The sequence below is a fragment of the Lycorma delicatula genome, chromosome 5 (assembly GCF_047948215.1).
Source record: "Lycorma delicatula isolate Av1 chromosome 5, ASM4794821v1, whole genome shotgun sequence".
Lineage (NCBI taxonomy): Eukaryota > Metazoa > Arthropoda > Insecta > Hemiptera > Fulgoridae > Lycorma > Lycorma delicatula.
The window spans coordinates 99,320,927-99,345,331 of NC_134459.1; the positions used below are offsets into that span (position 1 = coordinate 99,320,927).

The 24,405-nt window shown below is 28.3% G+C and overlaps 2 protein-coding genes across 7 annotated transcripts in view; one reads left to right on the forward strand and one right to left on the reverse strand.

Moving 5' to 3' along the window:
* LOC142324489 (uncharacterized) overlaps window positions 1-6,917 on the reverse strand; it is a 65,040-nt gene extending 58,123 nt beyond the window's left edge. For 2 of the 3 annotated variants that reach the window (XM_075365315.1, XM_075365314.1), the window contains exons 1-4: window positions 6,500-6,907; window positions 5,894-6,082; window positions 1,983-2,132; window positions 1,644-1,778 (exon numbers count right to left, since the gene is read on the reverse strand). In XM_075365315.1, the coding sequence (XP_075221430.1) occupies window positions 1,644-1,778; window positions 1,983-2,132; window positions 5,894-6,082; window positions 6,500-6,508 (483 nt within the window). In that variant the 5' untranslated portion in view covers window positions 6,509-6,907. Of the gene's footprint in view, window positions 1-1,643; window positions 1,779-1,982; window positions 2,133-5,893; window positions 6,083-6,499 lie in introns of all 3 variants that reach the window. The other variant, XM_075365316.1, reaches the window with a different exon arrangement.
* A 4,895-nt stretch (window positions 6,918-11,812) lies between these two features.
* The window catches only part of LOC142325244 (PMS1 protein homolog 1-like), a 42,549-nt gene continuing 29,956 nt past the window's right edge, over window positions 11,813-24,405 (forward strand). For 3 of the 4 annotated variants that reach the window (XM_075366737.1, XM_075366739.1, XM_075366740.1), the window contains exons 1-7: window positions 11,813-12,326; window positions 14,287-14,773; window positions 16,729-16,878; window positions 19,945-20,065; window positions 21,496-21,660; window positions 22,909-23,183; window positions 24,113-24,238. In XM_075366737.1, coding sequence (XP_075222852.1) covers window positions 14,615-14,773; window positions 16,729-16,878; window positions 19,945-20,065; window positions 21,496-21,660; window positions 22,909-23,183; window positions 24,113-24,238 — 996 coding nt within the window. In that variant the 5' untranslated portion in view covers window positions 11,813-12,326; window positions 14,287-14,614. The remainder of the gene's footprint in view (window positions 12,327-14,286; window positions 14,774-16,728; window positions 16,879-19,944; window positions 20,066-21,495; window positions 21,661-22,908; window positions 23,184-24,112; window positions 24,239-24,405) is intronic. The other variant, XM_075366741.1, reaches the window with a different exon arrangement.

Here is a 24,405-nt window from a genome sequence, read left to right on the forward strand (position 1 = left end):
TCTTTAAACAAAGCTTATGGAGATTAACATTTCAAAGAGGGCAGAGAAAATGTTGAAGATGACTCGTTCTGAAAGTCCAACCTCATCAACAAACAATGAAAATGTGGAAGTGGTGTGAGCTGTGCATTGTGCACAAAGAATTTATACTTTTAGGACAAATAGTTAATAACGCCTTTTACAAAGATGTCTTGGAAAGACTTCAAAAATGGGTCCAGTGAGTCCGAACAGACATTGCACATGATTGGGTGTTGCACCTTCATAATGCGCCAGCTCACACTTCAGTTTCAGTTTGAGAATTTCTGACAAAGAAAAACAAACCTTTATTTCTACAGCCTCCCTACACCCTAAATCTAGTTCTGTGTAATCTATACCTCTTTCCTAAGTTGAAACTCAAGGGTCATTATTTTGGGACAATGGAAAACATAAGAAGACTGTAATCAATGAGCTACACACACTGAAGGAAAATGACTTACGGAGCTGCTATCAACAGTGGAAGAAATGTTTGAACCGGTGTAACTTCCCAAGGGTCATACTTCGAAAGAGATAACTTGTAATTTCAGGTAAGTACAACAGATAATTAAATAAAAAATCAGTACATTTACTTTTGGGACAAACCTCTTATAAGGAGTATTATTATTATTATTATTTACTACAAGACCAATTGAAGGTTGCTATTCAGGCTAAACATTCACATCTGGATAAAAAATGATAATACACACGTCTCACGTTTCCATGAGTTATGCTTCAAAGTCTACCATATTCATCAAATTGGCTCTCAGCAATTACTTCATCTTCCCAATCCTGAAAAAATGGCTTGCTGGACAAACATTCACTTTAAATGATGAAGCCAAAGCTGAGACAACACTCTATTTTGCATAGTTGGGCAAATCGCATTATACTGAGAGTATTAAAAAGTTGGAAAGATATTGGTCTAAACATAGTGAATTGCAAGATGACTATGTTAAAAAATAAACTGCTGAAAAATCTTTTGTTTTCTTTGTCAAACCTAGCTTTCTAGACAATTTCTTACATGCAGTATTCCATATTTTAATAAACACTTACTAATTTTATACAACTTCATTTTGGATATACCTCAATGATGCCCTTTCCTACCAAATAAGAAATATATTTTTCTTTATATTTAAAACGGATAATTGAAAAAAGAAAAATAGGGAGGATGATTGATAAATTTATCAAATTAATCCTTAACAAGCCAATAAACAACTATATATAAAAACCAGTTGGTTCAATTAAACTAATATATCATACCTGCTAAAATGAGCATTAGTCTTAAAATAATGATTAGAAAATTTCTTTAATAATTACATATATCTTTAAGAATAACATTTAAGTAAGATCTGGTAACACAAACTGGCCACTATCAAAGAAGGTGCATGATTACCTCCTAAAAGATGTTTCGAAGAACAATTATTGTTCTTCAATGTCCTCAATTATTGTTTATTGTGTCCTCAATGTGAACACAACTTCGTATAATTTGAAAGAATATTTACTATTAATTATTTTTAAAAGATGTTATTAAATTTGATCATGCTTATCAACTGAGAATATATTTTTCAGCAACAAGAATAATAGCAAGTATAATTAGCAAAGTAAGATCTTCTTTTAATTAAATAAAAAAATACCTTAATTATTTCAGACAGCATATCACCATCAACATTGAGTCCATTTTCTCCTGTTTCACCACTTGAGAACTTAATTGTTTTTAGAACATCCATTTCTTCCGAAAGTCTTGCTCGATCATTAATAAGAAAGGTAACCTGTAACATTTTAATTCAATTTTTTTTTTTACTAATAGTTAACACAAACTACATAATATTTATCAATTATTGTAAAACCATAAAAAACAAACATAATTTTATTTTTTAATTTATAATAAAGAGATATTCATTTTATAAAGCTTAATAATTATTTATCACATAACAACAATGGCTACAATAGAATTATGATAAAAGATAACACACCTGATCTTCAAAAGATCCCTTTACATCTAATGGTGATAAAAGTTTGGCTAAATTATCAGCCTGACGTTTTAAAGCGAGTCTTTCATTTTCCAAATGATCTGCTCGTTTTTCTGCTAGTTCTTTTATATGACCAACATAGTTTTCCATTTCCTTAACACAAAAAATAAATGAAAATTACAAACAAAAGTTTTCACAAAATACTTATTAGGTTATTTATCAACATATACTACCTACTTAACAGAAGCAACTTATAATAAATAAAAATTAATTCTCTTTTCCATTTACGAACTAGATATGTATACAATTAACAATGATAACTATACTATAATACTTTATACTTATATTCTTAGGGTGTGTTCACATACAAATTCAGTTTCCGGTGATAAAAATTTAATTAAACTAACTAACTAGATCCTTATAAAGTGGCATTATTAATAAGTAAACAAAAGTAGTTCAGTTTACTTTATATACTTAACAACACATACTTTGTGCATGGCATCACCACTACTCGCTACAAAATTCTTTACAAAATTGCCTGCATTATTCTATTAATTTTTTTTTTTTTTTAATTATAATTACAGTTTTTTTGTTATATATATATATATATATAATATATAGATAAATATATTTTAAACTAATTTTAATCACAGTTCTAGTGAACATGAAACAGGCAGTATTTCAATGAATTAAGCAATATTGTGCAATATATTATTATTCCACAAACTTTTTAATTTAATTAATTTAAAAAATATTTTTTTCAATATGGGAATTTAATTTACATTAAACAAAAATCAAAAAAGAAAACACAGGATGGTTTTCATACATAACAAATTGTAGCAATAAAGAACTCGTAATGAAATTAATAAAATCCATATTTACAGCTTTAGATGTAGGATAAACAAACATAAAAACAAGAGGAAAAGTCATTCAAAGAAAGAAGACTACTTTAAAATAATTAAAGTTCCACCATTAAATTACAAGTTATGAACAAAGTGTAGTAGGTGTACTTTCTTTATAAATGAAGATTAAAGAAATTGTAAGCACAAACACACATGGAAAAGAAGAGGATAAAGAAGAAGACGAAGGGAAAGAAGGAGCAAGTAAAGAACTTTTTAATTAAAAAAAACTAAAGAAATTGTTTTTATATAAACAAAGGAGAAATTACAATACATTTCATGGAACATCATTCTAATGGATTGAATCATATTATCCCATAATAAAAAATAATAATTAAGACTGTGCAACAACAGGAAATGAACTAGTGGCAAAACAAAGATGTTTAAGAAAAAAATAGCAAAATAATTAATTATTTTAAATTTTGTAGTTAAATATTATAGAATTATAAAATAAGATTGTAATGATAACTGATGTAATAATTGATGATAATTGATTGTAATGATGATTGTGGATAATTTTGTTTTCAAATTTTACCATCACATAATTCACACACAAATAAAACATGGCCATTGCTATAATCACGCATTATCACAGAAATAATTTTCGGTACACGTATTAACGCCATCGCAGCTACAGCTTTATTTAAAAACAAAGTAGTCAATCGGATTTCGGTGGAAAATGAACAGTCTCTTTATTAATTTTAATAAATGGTTATTTATATTTATTTATTTTACAAATATAATTTAACCAAACTTAACCTACGCTCGCTTCACCCGCTAACCTTGACTAATTAACATCGTAATTTTTTGAGTATTTATTTAATAAATTCAGTAATTATTGCAATTATTTATTATTTAAATAATCAAAACACTCTTGTTAATTAGTCAAGGTTAGCAAGCGTAGGTTAAGTTTGGTTAAATTATATTTATAAAATAAATATAAATAACCATTTATTAAAATTAATAAAGAGACTGTTTTGAATCTATGTTAAACTCTATATTGGCCCATTTTCCACCGAAAGCTGTAGCTGTTGCGGTGGCGTTAATACATAAGTACCTAATTTTCTTATTTTTTCTGTCATTTTAAATTCAACTTTAATACATACAGATGTAAAACACTGAAGTTAATTAATTTGTTCACTAAATATCAGAACATTAAAGTTAACAGAAAGTTTACGGCAGTAAATAAATTATTTTGCAACATAACAATAATCTAGACTAAATAACTTAATTCTTTGTAATCTTAAACAATTTTACAAAATTATAAGTTTATGATTAAATTTATAAATAATTTTGAAATTAAGTTATTAATAATTTTTTTTTAATATAATTTTTGGTCGTCATTAACAAAATATGTTTTATTCAATTAGAACATGTTTACATATAACAGAAATCACACTGGGGATGGTAGATGTATTACTCCATGGATAACAAAAACAGTTCCATAGAATTAGCCTGGAAGGATCAGAGATGTAATCATAACATACAAAATAAAATGGCTGGAAATTTTTTTCCTAAAACCATGCTTTATATGTGTCAATACAAATGCTTTATAAGAAATTTTAAGATTATTTTTTCAAAATTTTTAAAATATAGTAAAAATAAGTATTTGCCTGATAATTTTGTAAATTAAATGTAGGAAGATAATAATGGAAGTTTAACGGGAGTTGGTAATACCCCATTGTTGAAAGATTAATTAACGTTTAAGAGACAATAACAGCATCCATGACGTCTTTTAAATGGCAGAATGATTTCCATCAATACCCAGTGAATGTTCTCTCTTTAATTTAAAAATACATACTTTATCTTTTTGGTATTAATAGAAATAAAAATACTGGTTTTTCTATCACAACAATTTGAAAACTGTGAACTGAAAGATCACAAAAAATTTGCACATTGCCAATAATTATCTTAGGTAAATTTATAAAGATTACTGCCAATACATCTAGCAAAGACACTTGTAATTCCAGTTGGATGAGGAAATTAAAAATTTAACCCTGCTAACTGAACTGAGCTAACAGCTTTTCTATATGACACGAATTATCAAAAAAATTATAATAAAATCATCAAATCATTAAAAAATAATACTGCGACACTTAATTTATAATGATTTTAAAAAGTTCATGCAGAAAGGGTTCAAAACCATAATCTGTTGAGTTATCATCAAAATCAATTTTATAGTAGGGCATTGAACTGGCCAGAACTAATTTCTTCTGATAATACAGTGTAACTTTTTAAGTTTATCAAAAACAAAAAAAAAGGAATCTAACAAAAACTTTATAAGCAGTTCTTGAAAAAAGATTCAGTAAGCAAGAAATTACACGCAGAAAATGGCTGCTGAATGTGATCAGCATTCACATTCATCTAATGTTCTGAAAAACAAACATAAACCCATTACTCATTACGAAAGGAATATTTCAGTTTCATTTATCAGGGATTTCTATGATATATCTTAACATTAAGTGCATAGGACATTCTCTAAACTGAAAACAGTAATATATAAAATGGGACCATACAGATCACTATGTGATCAATGAAACAGGATATCTAAAATGGGCCTTTACTAATTCAATGATATTATGCTGGTCTTTCCTCAGGTTTCCATCTACATTTGCATTTATATTTTTTTATTACAACTTTGATTATTGCAATTCCTATATACGTTATGAAAAGTAATAAATGCAGTTACATTTTAGCACATTGTTTTCCTTCAGCAAGACCCTATAATAAAAATTGAATTGAGTTATTTATTACATCACTACCAATGTATTACCATATTATTGTATCATCATATTACTGTAAACTGTGTAAATCTTCCTAAAGCACCATCACCATTCCTTACATACTGCTAATACAGCTTTCTGCTGTCTTATCCCTAATCCTATTACCGGTTTCTCATCTTTAATTATACTTTGAGCTCTGCTATCACCACATTCCTCTTAAATGTAGTATCTTTTATGATAAGCAAAATATGAATAACAGAAAAAAAAAATGTGAGAATAAAGTCATATTTACTTCAATTTCCTCATGCTGCTGTTCATGAAGTTTATCAAGCATTCGCCTTGAATTTCGTAGGTTAGTCTCTGCATCCACAAGCCACCTCCAAACCTGCAGCAAACGATCTTCAGGCCGTAGGCATTCATAATCCAGGCCTTCTTTTCTAAATCGTTGTTGCATATCACTCCATTCATCTTCATACTGAACCTAGTAAAACATGTAACACAGAAGTGACTTTTAAATCATACAAAAATTTATTTAATTTATACTGTAATTGCCTTTAACAATAAATCCAAAAGTAGAAACAAATACTTCAGTTTACAGAAACAATGCCCTTTTCTAATAACATAGCATATTAATAAACTAAAGTTATAGCCTATTCTAATCAAAAAAATCCAACCACTAAATAAGAAAATGGTATTAAAATATACACATACAATTCGTCGATCAAAGTTATTTGAATACATAGATACAAAACATTCTATTGTAATAATATGTACAATGAGCATGTTAAAACTAATTCTTTTACATAGCTTAAGACATAAGATAATTAATAGAGTTCAGTCATAAAACTATAAAAGGAAAATAAACTGCTTAGTATATAAATATGAAAATTAAAATTACCTGATTCATTTTATTTACGCTACGTTAAATGTATAAGAACTCCAATAAACCGAAATAGTAAGTTTATAATGCATTATTAACTAATCTATTCTTAAACAAACAATTAATTTACATGAAAAGTGTCGCATAAACGATTATTCTATGCGAATAAATTATTTTACTTTTCAAACATAATAAACGCCCTAACCCAACTTCCAATCATCTTACTCAATGATATGTTCCCTGATACGGATTCTAATTCGGGCTTAGAGAATACAAAAAAGAAATGAGTAAAAGTATGAGATTGATCTGTTATCACTAAAGAGACACTTGAATAATTTATCATCACGACATTAAAGATACTTGCTCATGGTATTTTTCTCGAATCACGATAAGTAATAACAAAAATGACAAGTACAATTTCATAATTAAAACATTCTTAAATTGTAAAATTGCATCGGGCGTCAACATACCGAATATAATTAAACCTCTTTGGAATCTGCGACAAAGCAAACGGCACCAAAATGAAAGTGAATTTTAGAAATTAGTGATTTATTTTATTTGCATTGCTTGCATTACAGTGATAAAATCGTTATTATATAAATTTATTAGATGAAATTTTGATTTACATTTTCTTATCTGCTCTCAATAATTATCCAGTTATATAGCTTATTTGCTCGAGGGCGAACTAAGCCAACTGCACGAAATAGACATCAACGTGTAAAAATCAAGGTATGCTGCAAGAAGGCTTTACACTACACATTTGCTAAAAAAAAATAATAATATAAAGTGTAAAAGAATAAACTGAAAATAATTTTCATTGTCTATAACAGGGAACTGTGTCAACTAAATTATGTTCTGATCAAATAAAAATATTAATTTTTACTTCCATATACGAAGTATAGGAAGTATTGTAATCGCGAAAAATTTCGGCTTCAACTTTCAACGTAAATATCGATTTTGACCATCCCCGAATCCATTTTGATTAGTTTCGGCGTGACGTCTGTACGAACGTATGTATCTCGCATAACTAAAAAACGATTAGCCGTAGAATGTTTAAATTTTGGATTTAGGACTGTTGTAACATCTAGTTGTGCAGCTACCCTTTTGATTGCAATCGACAAAACCAAAATCCAATTTTTTTTTATTTTGGACTTTTTCTCAACTGCAGTCAGTAATAAGTCCTCATTGAGAGCTTTTCAACGATATATCAAGTGTTACTTGTTTTCGTTGGTTCCAGAGTTACAGCCTAATGAAATTTTAATTTATGAAATATTTGACTTACAAGGAAAAGGCACATCGGTTCGAATCCGACTTCATCTCCTTTTTTTAATTCAAGTATATTGATTCATTAATAATTATTAACCTATGATTGTAAAGTATGTTTTACAATAAATATTAATCCAATAATAATAATAATAAAAATTAAAAAAAATAATGAAAAAATATCAGAAGTTATTAGTAAAATAAAATTTAATGCACTTTTCATTTGAATTTAAAAAAATGTACAGAGGTTTATAATTATTAATAAATCAATGTATTTAAGTTAAAAAATATATATGTATATGAAGTTGGATTCAAACCAATGTGTCCATGATTACAAATCCAACATGTACTCACTTTCACCACATAACTACTTCAGTGACATGAAACAAAATTAATATATAAACTAATATAAAATGCTGATAAGGACACACAAAAAATGTGGTGTCCACCAGAATGCAATTGTGTAACTTTATTAAAGAATTGGAGGATCATAACTCACTTTCAAATGAAATAAGTTTAAATGAAGTGCAACAAAAAGTGTGTATATGTAATTTAGCAGGCGTACAAGGAAGTCATGTGTTGTACACATACAATTTTTTATATTGTCAACTAGCCAGTCAGGGATCACTTCTCTCACCCTACTGTCTAGCTGGGAGTCTCTTCCCCCCTTATCAACACATTTGTATCCTCATGTTTGTGAGAATATTAAATATTTTACAGAAATATTTTAAGAAAAGAAATATTAGTGTAGAGAACATTTTTCCGAACATTTTGGTTTTTTTTTTTTGTAAAAGAGGATTAAGGAGTTAGTAGATAAAGAATTTAATAGAAATGTAATATTTAATACTAGCCATATTGATAACAACCCAAACAACAAAAAAGTAGAGATTTTTGAAAATTACATATGATAGCAACAGTTTAGATATTTTAAGGATAAATTATGATACGGTATGTGTTTATAGACATATCAGAATTAATTTTTAAATTAAAGTGATTTTTTGTTAGAATTGGTTAATAAAAGATATTTACACATGCTCTAATGTTTTTATATACTTTTTGCATTCCTTTTTTTTCAGTTATGTCTTTTACTTTGAATTTTTGTTTTCATTATGTTCCTTTTTTGAATAGTTTGTCTATTATTAATTAATTCATTTGTCTCTATGTATACGAGTATATGGAACCTTCTTGAATGCTCCCATGTGTCACCACAGTAGTGCATTAGAAGTGTACTAAGTGCACTTTAACTGCACTATTAATTTATTTGATCCACTACTTTGTTTATAACTTCTTTCCTTTCAACCACCATCTATCTAGTGTGCTTATTTTATTTCTGAGATGAAATGTAATGAATTGTAGATGATGTGAAGGTGATCCTGATCATCTCTTTACCTTCATTCATAACTTATATGTAAAGAACAGTGCAGTGGTTAGACTGAAAATGACAATAGAGCCCTTTTACCCATCAAGAGGAGTACAATAGAAATTTTTTCTGTCTCAGAACTTATTCAACATTTACGGCAAATATATCATGTGGAAGAGCCTTAAAACTGGCACGACAGTATACAAATAGGAGGCCAGTGTGTAACCAACTTACGTTTTGCTGATGATACAACATTCGTAGGCCCTGAAGTTGAACTGAAGACGGCCTCAACCGAGTTCAGTAAGAAAATGAATCACTAGGGCTGAAATTAAACATCAGAAAAACAAAAAAGTTATAATTATTGACAGAGCTAACAATCTTCCAATCAGTGATGCACTGTGATTTTTAAATGTAGACTGTTTCATATATTTAGGATTCACAATAGATAAAGATGTGGCTCATCAGCTGAAATATGAAGATGAATTATTCTGGTGAAGGAGGTTTGTATAAAATTGAGAGCTATTTAGAAGGATAGGATAATCACAAGGAATACAAAGCTGAGACTGCTTCAGGTACTAATTCACCTAGTAGTCGTGTACATGGCATTGAGACCTGGACCATCATGGTGGACAATCAGAGAAGAATTGATGCATTTGAAATGTAGGCCTACATAAGAATGCTCCATGTCACATGTACAGAAAAGAGGACAAGCATGTCAATTACAAATGAGCTGGCTAGACAGGAGGTTGTATGCTTCTAGCGTAATATGTTGTGTGCTAATAGGTAATATGCTTCTAGCGCAGCCTCCACATTTTCGGCAGTATAGTCCATGGCCCAGTAAAAATTTTAAGAAGTCATACAAGGAAAGATTGAGGGCAACAGGTCACACTGAAAAGATGGTTGGACCAAACTGAAGAGATGACTGGAGAAATAGTTAGGCACATTGATTTGAATAGTGGAGGTTTGTGAGCTATGTCGGAAATTGTCAGCAGGATGTGAATCAGGTCACCAGCTCTCAGACAGAAAAGAAGAAAGCTCTCAGAGAGAATGGATTATTGATGGTTCCTAATTCATTACTTAAGCATTGGGACTATTGAAAAGTATTTTTTATTTTTATAAGATAAATTGTTTAAACTTGATTTTCTGACACAATTAAGCTAATAAGTTTGTTAAATTTATATTTTATTTTTACTATAAAATAACTACGAAAGTGTAAGTTTGTATGATGCATAAAATTTGATTGTTTTGGGAAAAATTAAAAATTATTTTATTACAACAGAAGTCACTAAAATTCACCATTTTCTTATTAAACAGTAGTAATTTAAATAATTAACTCACTGGAGCATAAATTATTATTTAATAATTTATTCACTTTCAAGCATTTTACAATTATGCAGACAACATAATTCATCTATTTTGTTTTATTTAAACAAAGAGAAGTACAGTTAGGAATACTGGTTTGATGCTTGAAATATCTGTATAAAAATGTATGAACTGTAAATACAATACAACTTTTTTGTCATAGATGAAGATATTCAAGGAATTTCTATGTGCTATTTGTATATCTCCCAGTTTTACCACTGAAGTACAAATTTTTCTGTCCTCATTTTCCTAACAACCATCATTGCCCATCGACAACAATCTCAACCTTTCATTCCTTTTAATGACCTTCCTTTGCATCACCGCTAAAATTTTAAAGTGTCCGGAATAACTGATATAGTTCCAGCAGATATTAACAGGCTGGGTTTCTTCCTTTTATTGCCAAGTAGCTAGTTCTTTGAAATATATATACATAACTTAACACCAAGGTGTTATAATATTAGAATCTTCAGGAATGGCACTGAATTCATAAATAAAATTGTCTCTTAGAAAATATTATGGAAGTATTTTAGGTTTTCTGGAAGTTATTATTATTAATGAAAAAGCAAATAGGTTGTTATGTAATTTCCAAAGTATTCAGAAGTATATACACAATTTTTTATTTATTTGATGATACTGCCACATAGGCTTGAAGTTTGTGCATCATGGGATGTGGAAATGGAATTTTGTAACATATGAAAAATGCCATACCTGACTGGGGGATTCAAACCTGGAACTTCCAGGTGAAGGGCCAAGACTTTATTCGAGTATTTTGAATTTCATGAATAATCATTGTTACCCCGGTGGCATAATTATAACTTTATGAATTTTGGATGAAACAGAACACAAATTCTATAATAAAAAAAGATTACACAATTAAAGTAAATTCACAGAGCACAGTCTTACATATATAGAGGTGGCATAAAGCCGGCGGATTTATTCATAGTTCCATTAGATGCTCTATAGAATACTTCTTTTTTGGTAATTTTAAGTTTAATTTAGTATAATTCACTTCAAATACTTTAAAATTAACAAATATAAATAAATTAGTTATTATTAGATATATCATATTGTGAGATGTAGGAAGGGGTAATTATTTAATTGTTTATACATTTTTAACATAATGCTGAATTTAATTCTATAAATTTAACAAAAAATTTTCTGCAAATAAGAATGACAATTAATGCAGACTAATTGACGAAATTTAACAAAACAAATAGATGTAGATGCAAATATGTAGTTTGTGAATTACAGCTGCTTTTTCATATAGGAGTTCAATGATCGATACTTGAATGAGTAGTATTTGATGCATATTCACTTAGGAGTAGTGGTATTTGAAAATTGTTCGCGCCAACTGATGTATTGTAAAATCTAACCTAACTTTTTGTGCAACTGCATTATTTGTATATTTTCATTTTTTAAATGTTAGTGTAGTGGTTTTAGTAAGGGTCAGGTTTAACTGATACTTGAGAGTTGATGAAACATTTATTTTAACATACTAAATATTTTTTTATATCTGCGTATATGCCATTTGTTTTATTTTCTGTTTTGGGGGAACGAATAATGAATTTAGGTTGATTTGTAACGAAACATACCTGGTAAAAAGCTGATTATAATAAAATGCCGTGGCTTTTAAGCTTCATTGTTCTTTTCAATTAACTTATGGGTTATCTGAAAGTTTAATCTACGATGAGAACATTTTCAAAATTAATGGGAGTTGTATTATTTTCTCGGCGGAACGATTCTTTATCGTAACTGAATGACTGCTCACGATAGTAAATGTGTCTTTACTATGTGTTAATGAATGTTGTGAAGAAATAATGTGCTTATTATTTATGCTGTTAACAATAACATATTACTTTGGTAAGCCTTAAATTATTAGTTTATTATAAAATAAATTGTAGAATGTAATAAGTATGTTAAGATTAATAGTTGAATAACATTATCAGTAAGTACCAACAAATTTAAATCCCTTACTTTCAAGAAAATATGTTATAAAAAAAAATTATTACTGGACAAGTAAAGTTTGACCATGATAATTGGCCAAGCAAAATAGTACATTTAATTTAAATTTTCAAAAACTATATTTTAATTATAATACCAACAACAGTATGTTCTACTATCTGTCACAGATTGTAATTGTAGCAAAGTAACAAATCAGTCAGTCAGTAGTTGAGATTGTATACGCCTCTATATTTTTATTTTTTAAGATACATCTTTAATCTAACATGTATAATTCTATTTGTTCTTATAAAGCAAAGATCTTTGTGAAAGCATTGTATGTGAAAAAATGGAAAAGAATTTGGAGTAATAATGATAATTAGTTTTTATAAATAAAATTATAAAATAAATTATTCTGCTGAATGGAAGCAATTTGCTGAACTTTTTTTAAAAGAAAACTTACCTATCATTCACACGAAGAAATGTTTTTTAGTAATATCATTAAAGAAAGGATAAATAATATTATGTAGTTTTAAGGAATCAGTGGAAGAGATAGTGAAAAAACAAGCAAGGTGTTACAAATAAACAAAAATCCCCGATATTGCCAACATTTATTACATTATGTCAGACCTCGACTAAGTAGATTATTATTATAAAAGAAAATTAAAGGTTTTTTGAAGGAGTAGCCAGGCTTGGGAGTGGTTATGGGAGCATCATATATAATTTTTTTTTCTAAATTTTAAGTACACAGTTTTATTGATGGGTAATAGACAAAGAATTTGAGATCTTATTCACACAGATTAAAAATATTTGTATTATAATCAATATTCTAGTCACAATTATTTATCTTATTTTTAAAGTATGGTTTTCTTTTCTTTCAGTACCAATTTTGAACTGTTTCCTACAAACAAATTGAAAATTCAGTTTAAATTGCTTGTTTACATTAATTTAAATTTATATTAAATCTTTAAATCATTACTCATTAGTTTACCATTACTTAGAAGCGAAGTGTAGGTGTTAATGCATTGTTTTTCAATTGTAATTATTTATTGCTTTAGTGTGTATGTTCTGTGTCTATGACTTATGCTCGTTAACCACCTAAGGTGCAAGAAGCACATATATTTCTTTCTCTAGAAATACTCACTGTTAGTCCTTGTGATGAATAGAATGATGACACCTGTAGGATTGAATATCATATTTTGGCAGGCTTGGCTAATGTACTACTAATGGTAAGGTGTAGTACATATTTGGCTTGATAAAGAAAATACATTAGGAAACTACTTCACATCTCACTTTTTTTTAGTAAACCTAGCATTTTGTCTTGGAGTTGTACTTGTTTTGGGAATCACATTTATTTTATATTTTTGGTGCGATTTACAATTAATGTCACAGTTCTTTATTTGTTTAAGAATAATTGTATTATTTATGATCTGTGAATGGCATTCAGGGAGTTGGAAATTACACTTTCATGCTAGTGTTGTCTTTTTTTTGGTTATTAGTAGTGGCGGCTCGTAGCTAAAATTGCTCTAGAAAAATCTGCTGCTCTAGAAAAAATTTTTTTGGGTCTCTTCAAGGCCATGGTTAAAGTTTTCTGTAAAATAAAAGAACCGAAAAAGAAAATGAATCAAATAGAGTAGCTGGAAGCAAGCTAATAATCTAATTCTACACTTTATCACATTCAAGAATATGGTACATATGGTTTAACCGAATATATAATAATATATCAATACAGATAATATTTTTTATTATTATTAGATAATAACTTAATAAAATCCCTGCTTAAAAACACTGTAGTTCAATGGTGCTTAATTTAAATTTCTATGTACACAGAAACAAATACATAATTATTTTTTACTAATTACCTTCTCTTTCGCCCTTCCAGCGTGTTTTTGGACAGATTTGGCAATCAAAGAACCCTTGCTTTCTGCCATCTTCTGATCACTACTGAAAAAACAACTAAACCACTTTCATATCTTTCCACTGACCAAACTAGAATACGGAATGAACAAGGAACGATCCATACACACATGCAGTAAAAAAAAATTATCTTACACCAGCATGCTAGGGTTAGCATTGCGGAAGTGACAGTGCTGTCTCTCCCTCACAGCTTCACATGCACACAACAGCCAAACACCATGCCACTGGAATTGTGAAGTGCAGAGTTCCAAACAAAGATTTTTATATCTTCTTCATAAACTGGGTGATAGATAATGACATTAAGCTTAAGGATTATATATTGTACAAGTATAAAGAAAGAAATAAAGAAAAAAGTACTCATTATATTAAATGTTATCGATAATGTCAAGTGGAATAGGGGGTGCTGCAGTTCCACAATGCCTATACACGAGCCGCCACTGGTCATTAGTCAGGTGAGTGGTTTGATGCTATTTTTTATTTCATTCTGTTATGATTTTTCAGCCTCAACATGTTTACTACATCTTACAACATTAGTTATTAGTTTTATACATGTTAGTCTTTGTCATTTTCTACAGTTTTACCTCGACAAAAGGTATGTGTAAAAGGTAATATTTACTATTCTTAATGTAAATGTAACCCACCAACTTCATTACTAAATTCTGTCACAAATTTCCTTCTTTGTTATCTTCAGACCCCTTAAATTTGAATATTATCAACTCACCTAATCTTCAGCATTCTGTAACATCACATTTCACAAAGGCTTCTGTTCTTTCATTTCTGTTTTGTTATTAATTATGTTTGTTATTACCATAAAGCACCACGCTCACACAAACATTTCTAGAGAATTTTTTTCTAATTCTCAGACTTATATACTTTTTATATTTGATTTGTGCAGAATTGTTTACATGAAAACTATCACTGCCTATTACTTCCTGGCTATAATGATGTAGACTGCTATGGTAGCTATAGTTGTATCTAAAAGTGTGTAAAAAAGTATGGATAAACAACTTTTAAAAATCAGTCTTTTTTAAAGTACACCATTACCCCATCCCTTTACTGTATTTCACCTTTTCTCTCCCTTCCCTTTTCCCCCTTCCTCATGTTCCCTTTCCCCTTTTATTTCCCCCTACCTTTCCTTCAATTACTCTGTTTTCCCCTTTTTTATTTTTTTCAATTTTCCTCTTCTTCCCTCTTTACCTTCTTCCCTTTTTCAATTTTTCCCGTGCGTAAATCGGCCCAGTAGTTTTTTAATCTATAGCGGACACACATATCAAAAACATAGAAATGAAATCCTGAAATATTTAATATGGCGTATATTGCTTTTACGTCCAACAGGCAGTGCTGTTTTTAAAAAAAAGCATGTTTTTACCTGTCACAGGTGACATCTTAGGTATATAAAAACACACGTGCATTCGAATGCAACGTTCTGTCAAAATTTCAAAGCAATTGGTGAAGAACTTTCGGAGATTTATGATTTTGAACAAACGAACATTTACATTCTTAATTATATAAATTATTAACCTCTGATTGCAAAAAAAATTACGATAAATAATAATAAAAAAAAAAATATGAAAAAAATATCACAAGATATTAATGAAATAAAATTTTATGTACTTTTCATTTTAAAAATATGTGTGTAATTTAATAGGCGTACAAGGAAGTGATGTGGTTTCCACATCAGATTTTTAAAAATTTAAATCCACCTCCGTAGTTATCATCTAGTAGTTAAAATTTAAAAATCTTAATATTATTATAGCCCTTACTCTTTAGTATTTCTTGGTAAAAAAGGCAACAAATTTTACCTCTTCCTAAAAAATTACATTTATGTTAACGTAGAATTGTGGCTGTATATTTGTATTTTTTAAAAAGTTTTTTTTAAAATTTATTTTCGCTATTTAAGGATTATTTTCTTAAAAATTAATTTTACTCGAGTACTAATAATATAATACTGAAACTGAAATAATATAAAATATTTATTTGGTAAAAATGTTATAACTCAATTATTTAATTTATCAATAAATAAATTGTGAGTTATGATTTTTTTATAGTTGAAATTTCAATATTCTTCATTTGGATTTTTTAAAATTAAATTGTTAGTATTTAAGAAATTAGGCATTAAGACATTTTGAAAATTTGAAGAAAAGAATTTCCCTTTAGTACAGTATTTTTATATACAAAATATATAAACAAATTTGGTTTCAGTATCTTATCTAGATCAGAATTTATTGATTTTTCAGAAAAAAGAGACTGGAAGGTTGAAAAAAAGGCATTTTTAGATTTCTGTTTGCCAAACCTTTTTTCTTTAGTTTGATATTTAGAACTAATTTCTAAAGTTTGGTTTGACTTTTGTAAACAATTATTACATTCAGATAAGTTTATTTATAAAAAAATAATTTCTTTCTAACAGATTTTATTTAAGATGGGTTTGGCTCATTTACCTCCATCTACAGTACGGTTATTAGCCAGTTCTCAAGTTATAACTTCTGTTTCATCAGTTGTCAAGGAATTAATGGAGAATTCTTTTGATGCTGGGGCATCAAATATCGAGATACGCTTGGTGAGTTATTTAGTTATAAGTAAAGAAAATTTATTTACTGTCAATATGCTTGGTTTTACCCTTAGTCTCTCAAAAGAGCATGTGGTCTTCATCAAGTTTTTCTGGTAAAACATTAGGCAAGTATAAACAAAGTAACAAAAGGATGATTCATTGATACAGTTCCTAATTTTAAAAATACTTAGTGATATCAAATGAAAGAACATAAAGAAGAATTTTGTTATATCTATAGAAAATGATATCAATCAAATAACTTACATCTCTTTACAAGCACTTTTGTAATCGTGTGTGAAAAACTATTCATTATATTTTGAAGCATATTGATGGAATTTGAATCTATTCCTGAATCTGTTTTTTATCTTTCTTCAGACATGAACAATTTGAATTTGTAAGGATGGTAATAAAGATCTTTGTGTAAAATCTGCTCCATAGAAGAGAATGAAAGTCCAAATGTTAAGGGTGGCAAACAAACTGATCTGTGAAGACTCCTTCCTATTACTTTTCTCAATTTCTTAGTGTTATAGTATATTCTCTTTATTTACATCTATCTCTTTTCTCAAATTTTGAATCTGTTTCTTCTAAAGTGTTGAACCAGGACTTGATTGTGTGGATTGATAGAACTGAATGGTTACAATGAATCTCAACAGAAGTATGAGAAGTACATTAAGCAGTATGAAACTTTCTCCATTTTTATAATATATTCCTTCAGTGAAGAAGCATGTATAATAAATCCACATCTGTGTTGTAACTGAATGTTAGAGGGAGAAGTTTCTAATGGTGGCTGTGATTCACTATTTCTCCTTATAACTGGCTCATTCTGGTTTCAAAAATTGTCTGTTTTACAGAAATACCCTTCAGCAATTTTTATAAAAATCGATGCGTCATTCGCACTATAAAGAGTGTATGATAATAGACAGAGATACAAACTGTCAGATCATTAAGCAGACAAAAGGAAGAAACATTTTATAATACTATTTGTTCAGCTGTACCAGTGACCTATAGTTGTCTAATGATTGGTTACTTGGGTGTATTTTTAAAAACCTGTGGCAATAGGAAGATGTGTTTGACTACCTAGTGTGAATGGGTGCGTGGTATGTATGTGTTTGTAGGATTGAAACTACAGAACAACAATATTAATCTTAATTCAATAGGTATCAAACAACCAATCCCAATTGGACAAGTAACATTAAGTGTGAAAATTTGATAAAACCCAAGTGGCAGGTGGTAGATGTTTTTTTTCCAAACTGATAAACCAGAATGTTTTTCTGCTTTATCAAATATGGGAACTACAAAAGAGGATATCAAAAAAGTTTATATTACAGGGTTCCATAATTATTTATGGAGAACAGTTAAATTACAATTTTTTGGTCATAATGATCATGAAAGTTTTTACTTTATGGCTGTCTCCATTTTTAATTATTACAGCTGCCTCATCCATTTTTGCATCTTTTTCTCCAAGCCCCTTTATGAGAAACCATTTATTTATTGAAATTCCCTTAATCTCTCGCCTCTTCAACACTAACATTCTATAATTATTTGGGTCTGCTGATCCTTTTACTTTGAGGTTGAATTACCAAATTTCCCATCTGGCTCTAGCTTGTATTTTTTAAAGAGAAATTCTTATCTGAAGAAAAGATTGAAATTTTCTTCTAAATTTGAATATTAACATTTAATCAGATGTTTCTATGAATTAAATAAAATTTTTGTTTTTATATTTATTGAAAATGTCCATTTAAATTCTTATGTCATTAATGTATTGGTTACATTTAGTCAAGCCAAATTATGTTTCATTAAATGTGAAATATTTCATTTTGCCCAAAAGGACAACTCACTTATTTATATGCATTTGAAACAATCAAACTGTGGTAAAAATTCTTATAGATTATTAATACTGTATGTAGTTATAATAAATGTATACTTTTGTAGATTTAGGTCAGAGTTCTCTAGATTGATGCAGAGGACGACACTATCTGTACAGTTAATCCACCGTTTCGTGTGAACTGTTGAAGGATAGCTGCCTGACTCCTTTCCTTTGTGTTGGTTGCTTATTGGCTGAAGTATCTGTTGATTAAAACTGCACCTCTTAAGCCTTCTAAACAACAGTATAATAGAAGTAGTTAAAACATTCATTGGTTAAAATGATTAAAACATTTTAGTGGTTAAAATTTATTTGAGGATAGTATGCATACTACATTTTGTCAGATATTTGCAATGAAAAATAAAATATTATTTATTAATTAATGAGTTGCATACATTTGTGTAGTTATAAAATGCATTTTATTATAGGCTTAAGTATAAAAGTAGAGACACATTGTATGTGAAAATTTCATATTGTTCAGGAATGATGCGAGTTAATAACTTGTATGTAATATTTCACATTTATTTATCCTTGTTGGTTTGTGTGTGTGTGTGTGTGCATGCGTGTGTATTTCTGTTATTTGATTTGCAAAGATTGATTCTGCTGTGTGTAGGGCTACTGTGTATTCTTTTATTCATGGATGAAATGTGTCCAGTCTCTGCAGTTATGATATTAGTGAAATTAGATATTTAGTGTCATCGGTATTGTTTAATTTCTTTACTCTTGGCTTGTTATGTTTATCAATTATGTTATTTTTTCATTTGATTTTTAGATATTTTGTTTTTGATTTTGGAAGTTATACAGCACCTTTTTTTGGGAAATGTTAGCAATTTTTTTAATGGTGGTTGTTTGTATTATAGTTTAAAAACTAGTCTTGGTGCTAAGGTGACAATTTTTAAAGTTTATAGAAAAGTCTATTTGTTAATGAACACCATAAATCATTGTTAATTTTATCCCCTGTGTTCTAATGTTTAATATAAAAATGACATACATCAGAAGAAAAAAATATGAACAGTAAAAATGAAATAATGTCTATATCATGGTTACTGGTCCTATGTTTTTAATGCTATTAATATTTTTTTTTGGTCTGAGTCTGTTGTAATTTTTTTAAATGAATATTTTCTTTAGTTTCCTTACTAATCTGATATTTTAAATATTTTTATCATCCATTTGCAATTTCTTTAAGAAATTCTTATAAATGTTTTATCTAGGAAAAACATGGTTTAGAGAAAATTGAAGTTAAAGATGATGGTTCTGGTGTAGTTGCTGAAGACTGTTTGTGTATGGCACTACCTCATTACACTTCTAAAATAAAAGAGTTTTCTGACCTTGGTAAGTGAGGGAAACCATTTAAATATAAAATATATATATTAATTTATTAACATTTTTTTTTATAATGTATTTTTTTATTTTTTATAAATATGTTAATAAATGTTTATATTCATTGTATTTATGAATGTAATAAAATATAAATCACATTTGAAAATTTGTTCTACATATATATATATATATATATGGAGTTATATTTATTTAAATTCTATTTAATAAACCATCTAGTAGAGAATATTGAAATGAGACTATCTTACCTTAATTTTTCATGAAAGTACTTTTGTTGGATCCTGTATCCTCAGTCATGATTGAAATAATTCCATTATTGCAAAATAAAAATTTTAAAATAAAAATACTAAAATAATGATGTGTATTAGTTTATAACAGTGCTGCTCTCTGTTGCAATTTTTATAAGACTGTCATCCTCAAACACTGTCTAATGGTTTATTAAATTGAAATTTTGTTTGTATTTATATATATATTTTTTTAGTACATTTAATTTACATAATATTTATTAATCTCTAATATTTCTAAATTTGTTTTAATATCAGAAATAGAATGCTTATTGTTTATTAGATAAATCTAATTTATTATTTTTGTAATTTCTATAATGTTCAAGAGATCTAGTTTTAAAGAAACTATTTGTTATTTTTCTATAAATATCATAATCATTATATTTAATTGTATAAATACCACACACATTATTTTTTTGTTTTTTAAATATTTCATTATTTGGTTATTAAAAAAAAAGAAAGACTATTTTGTTATTTTCTGTTATTTGATTTACAAAGATTGATTCTGCTGTGTGTAGGGCTACTGTGTATTCTCTTATTCATGGATGAAATGTGTCCAGTCTCTGCAGTTATGATATTAGTGAAATTAGATATTTAGGATATTCAGGATTTTGATAGCGAATTAGTACATGGCATCACTCATACACATAAAGTTGTAATATGGACACAGTATGTTGATGATATCCTCATTATACAGAGCAATTTAAAAATATGGAAACACCTCAACACGTTGTTCACCTGATTTTCTTTGCAGTCTTTTCCCTGTGAATGAAGAGAAAAAGGAAAGCATTTTACTGACATGAATGTGGTGAAGAAAAATTGGAGGAAGGTGCTGTTTGGCATCACAACGGATGATTTAAAAATGTTTTGAACAATGGAATAAAAAGTTGGACAAATGTATTAACTATGATAGAGGGTATTTTGAAGGCGTTTGAAGGTTATTGTAAAAAAAATAAGTACATGAATTAAAAAAAAAATCCCAGTTTTTTTTGTAACCCCCTTGTATGTAGACACTTTTAATAAAGGCATCCCCTTTTATTTTTATCACTTATTGTATTTTATAATTTAATCAATTTAAATTTGTATTAAAAGTAAATAGGATGTGTGAAACATTAATTTTCTGTTATATTATTTTTTCAGAAAAAGTTCAAAGTTATGGGTTTAGAGGTGAAGCTTTGTATTCATTATGTAGTATAGCTTCAGTAATGGTTATTACTAGAACAGCTGAAGATGAAATTGCACGAAGTTATGTATTTGATAAGACTGGTAAAGTTGTTGAATCCAAAGTTTCTCATGGAATGAAAGGTATAAGTGATATATTTAAATCTTATTGTTAATTTTATAATGTTAATAGGAGGTAATGATGTAAATTTTTGTGTTTCAGTTGAACAGAGTTATACCTTTATTTTTTTATTTATTTTTCTGTATTGAAATGCAGAAAGATTGAAATTTAGACTTACCTGCTAAATTTTAGCATTACAGTTTATCAATTCTGTCTCTTAGCCAATATTTGTTATTTCATTTTATCGATAATAATCCAATCCTGACATTTATTTTGTTAATTTATTAACAAGGGATGCAGCTTTCAATAAATCCAGACTGAAGAATTTGCACAAATTGACTTAGAAATTTCCAGATTATTGTAAGACTCAGGATGAATGGTGATTAATGTTGAACTTGAGAACTTAATGGGATGAACATAGAGCACGTATATAGAATGGATAATACAAGAATGCCAAAGACAATTAAGAGAAGGGCTTAATGCAAGAAAAAAAGGAGATCAAGGAAGAGATGGAAGGATAAGGTGGATAGTGATCTGGTATTGATGGGGGTACAGAGAATGGAGATTTGTTGATAATAGAGGGACCTGAAGAACAGTTTTTGTGCAGGAGGCCAATGGTCACATTGGGCTGTAGCACCCAAAAAAAAGAATAAAAGTTGTAAGTCTCGGTTAGCCTTATTATAATGTAAAATAATTTTGTATTATGTGTATGTTATTATTAATATTATTATTGTTGATTTTTGTTTGTTTTATATTTTCTTCTTTTGATTGTCACAGTTTGTCAAAAAGTTACCATGAATTTAAGTTGACTGGATTAACTAATTTATTCATATGATATTCTGTAATGCAGTTTTGTAAGGGAAAATGATATTTGTAGAGTATGACATTGTTTAGAGGGTAATATTTAATGTTAGAAAGGAATATTAAATTGAAAAGAGGGTATTTCAAACCTAGGATGTGCTTAGCTTGTCTGGAAACTAGTCTGTCTTGAGCGATAAGGGCCTCTTCTACCTGATCTCAGTTTTCTGACACAGTTGAACTTATCTCTATGCCACTGGAAGTCAATAACTAACAATGGTACCACAGACTCTGATGTATGAATAACTTTAGGACATTCAATTATAATGCTATTAACCTTCATTAGTGAAAAGTTTTGAACTAGAGGGTAATAAGTGTAAAAATAACCTCATAAAACTTAAGTAAAATCAATAATAGAAAAGTTATGTATAGATTATTTGTATAGCATGTATAATTATTTCATGTTATTCTAGGAACCACAGTAACAGTGACTGGATTGTTTAAAGATTTACCTGTACGAAAACAAGTAATGAGCAGTGGTAAAAGAGTTGGTGAAGAACTTAAAAAGGTTGAACTAATAGTTAAATCTTTAGCAGTTATACATCCACGTGTACGTGTGAGTTTATCACATAATAAGTTCCTGATATGGCAGAAAACTAGTGTTGCTCATTTAAAACTATCTGTGATGCAGTTTATTCCTCATAATATAACTAGACAATTACATCATATTATACATAGTATTGAACAGGTATGCCATTAACAAATAAATTTGTAATATTTTAATATATTATTTTGCTTCAGTTATTCATCATATACAGTTTTCATTGAATTTATTTGGAGTTGTTTATTCTGTTTTCTAGGACTTTTAACTGATGTGGGTTTAGTTATTCACAATTAATTATTTTTATTAACAACTTCTATGTTGTTAAATTAAAAAGGGGTGAAAAGAAAGCTAGAAATTTGAATCTGGGGCCTAAGAAGAGAATTTTTATCATTCATCCATTAGAAAATGAAAAGAACAAATTAAATTTTTAAAACTGATATACTTTTCTCTAGTTAAGATGCATTCTATTAGGAAAACAAATCTATCAGGAGTTTTCATTTAAATCAACTCTGTGAGTGATAATCATTAAAATTTCATTCATTAATAGCTAAATATTTTTAAACCTTTAGAGGTAGAGACTTGAAATTTAGCTTAAATGGTAATCCCCCAACATTCTATTAAAACACAAATTTGGTTTCCTCTTTAAATCATTCCTAAAATGATATGGCTGGATTAAGGGTAGATTTCACAGTCGTGTTTATTTTGTGATCCAATTCTATAGGATGGGGTTTAGTATTTCTAGTTTATATTCTAAACATGGCAGAAATATTTAAATTAGTATTGAATACTACTGAGATATTTATATGAATGAAAGAGTCTTCACTAATTCAGTCAGTATTAACTAGCCTAATTTTCCAAAACAAAGATTTATTTCAATACAATCTAAATTTGTTTGGATAATGTATTGTTCAATAATTGGTTAACAAAGAAATAACTAAGCTTAACATGTTATATCTGTCTGTTTGTTACCTTCAGATTAAATACATAAAATATTTATGGAAGAGCTATGTTTTAAATGTTAGATTAAAGTCGGTTACATTCTTTTTAAAATAAATGTAATTTCCCTTTTTCAGGTTAAAATTGAATTACTTATACCAAAAACGGATTGTGATATTCAAGTACTTTGTTTTGGCACGATGAATGATGCCTTTCATCTTTTTATTAATAAGCGACCAATTAAAGACAAGAAAATTGAAAAAGTAAGTTCATTGTATAATTATTTTATGTTGGTTCATATTTTGTTTATATGTAATCTTAGTTTCAGAATTCTAAAAAAATATTAATTGTAGACTTCAGGTATAATTGATTGTTAAGTGTCAATCTGCAACCGACATCCAATCCCTCTATGAGTCATGAAACCTTGCCG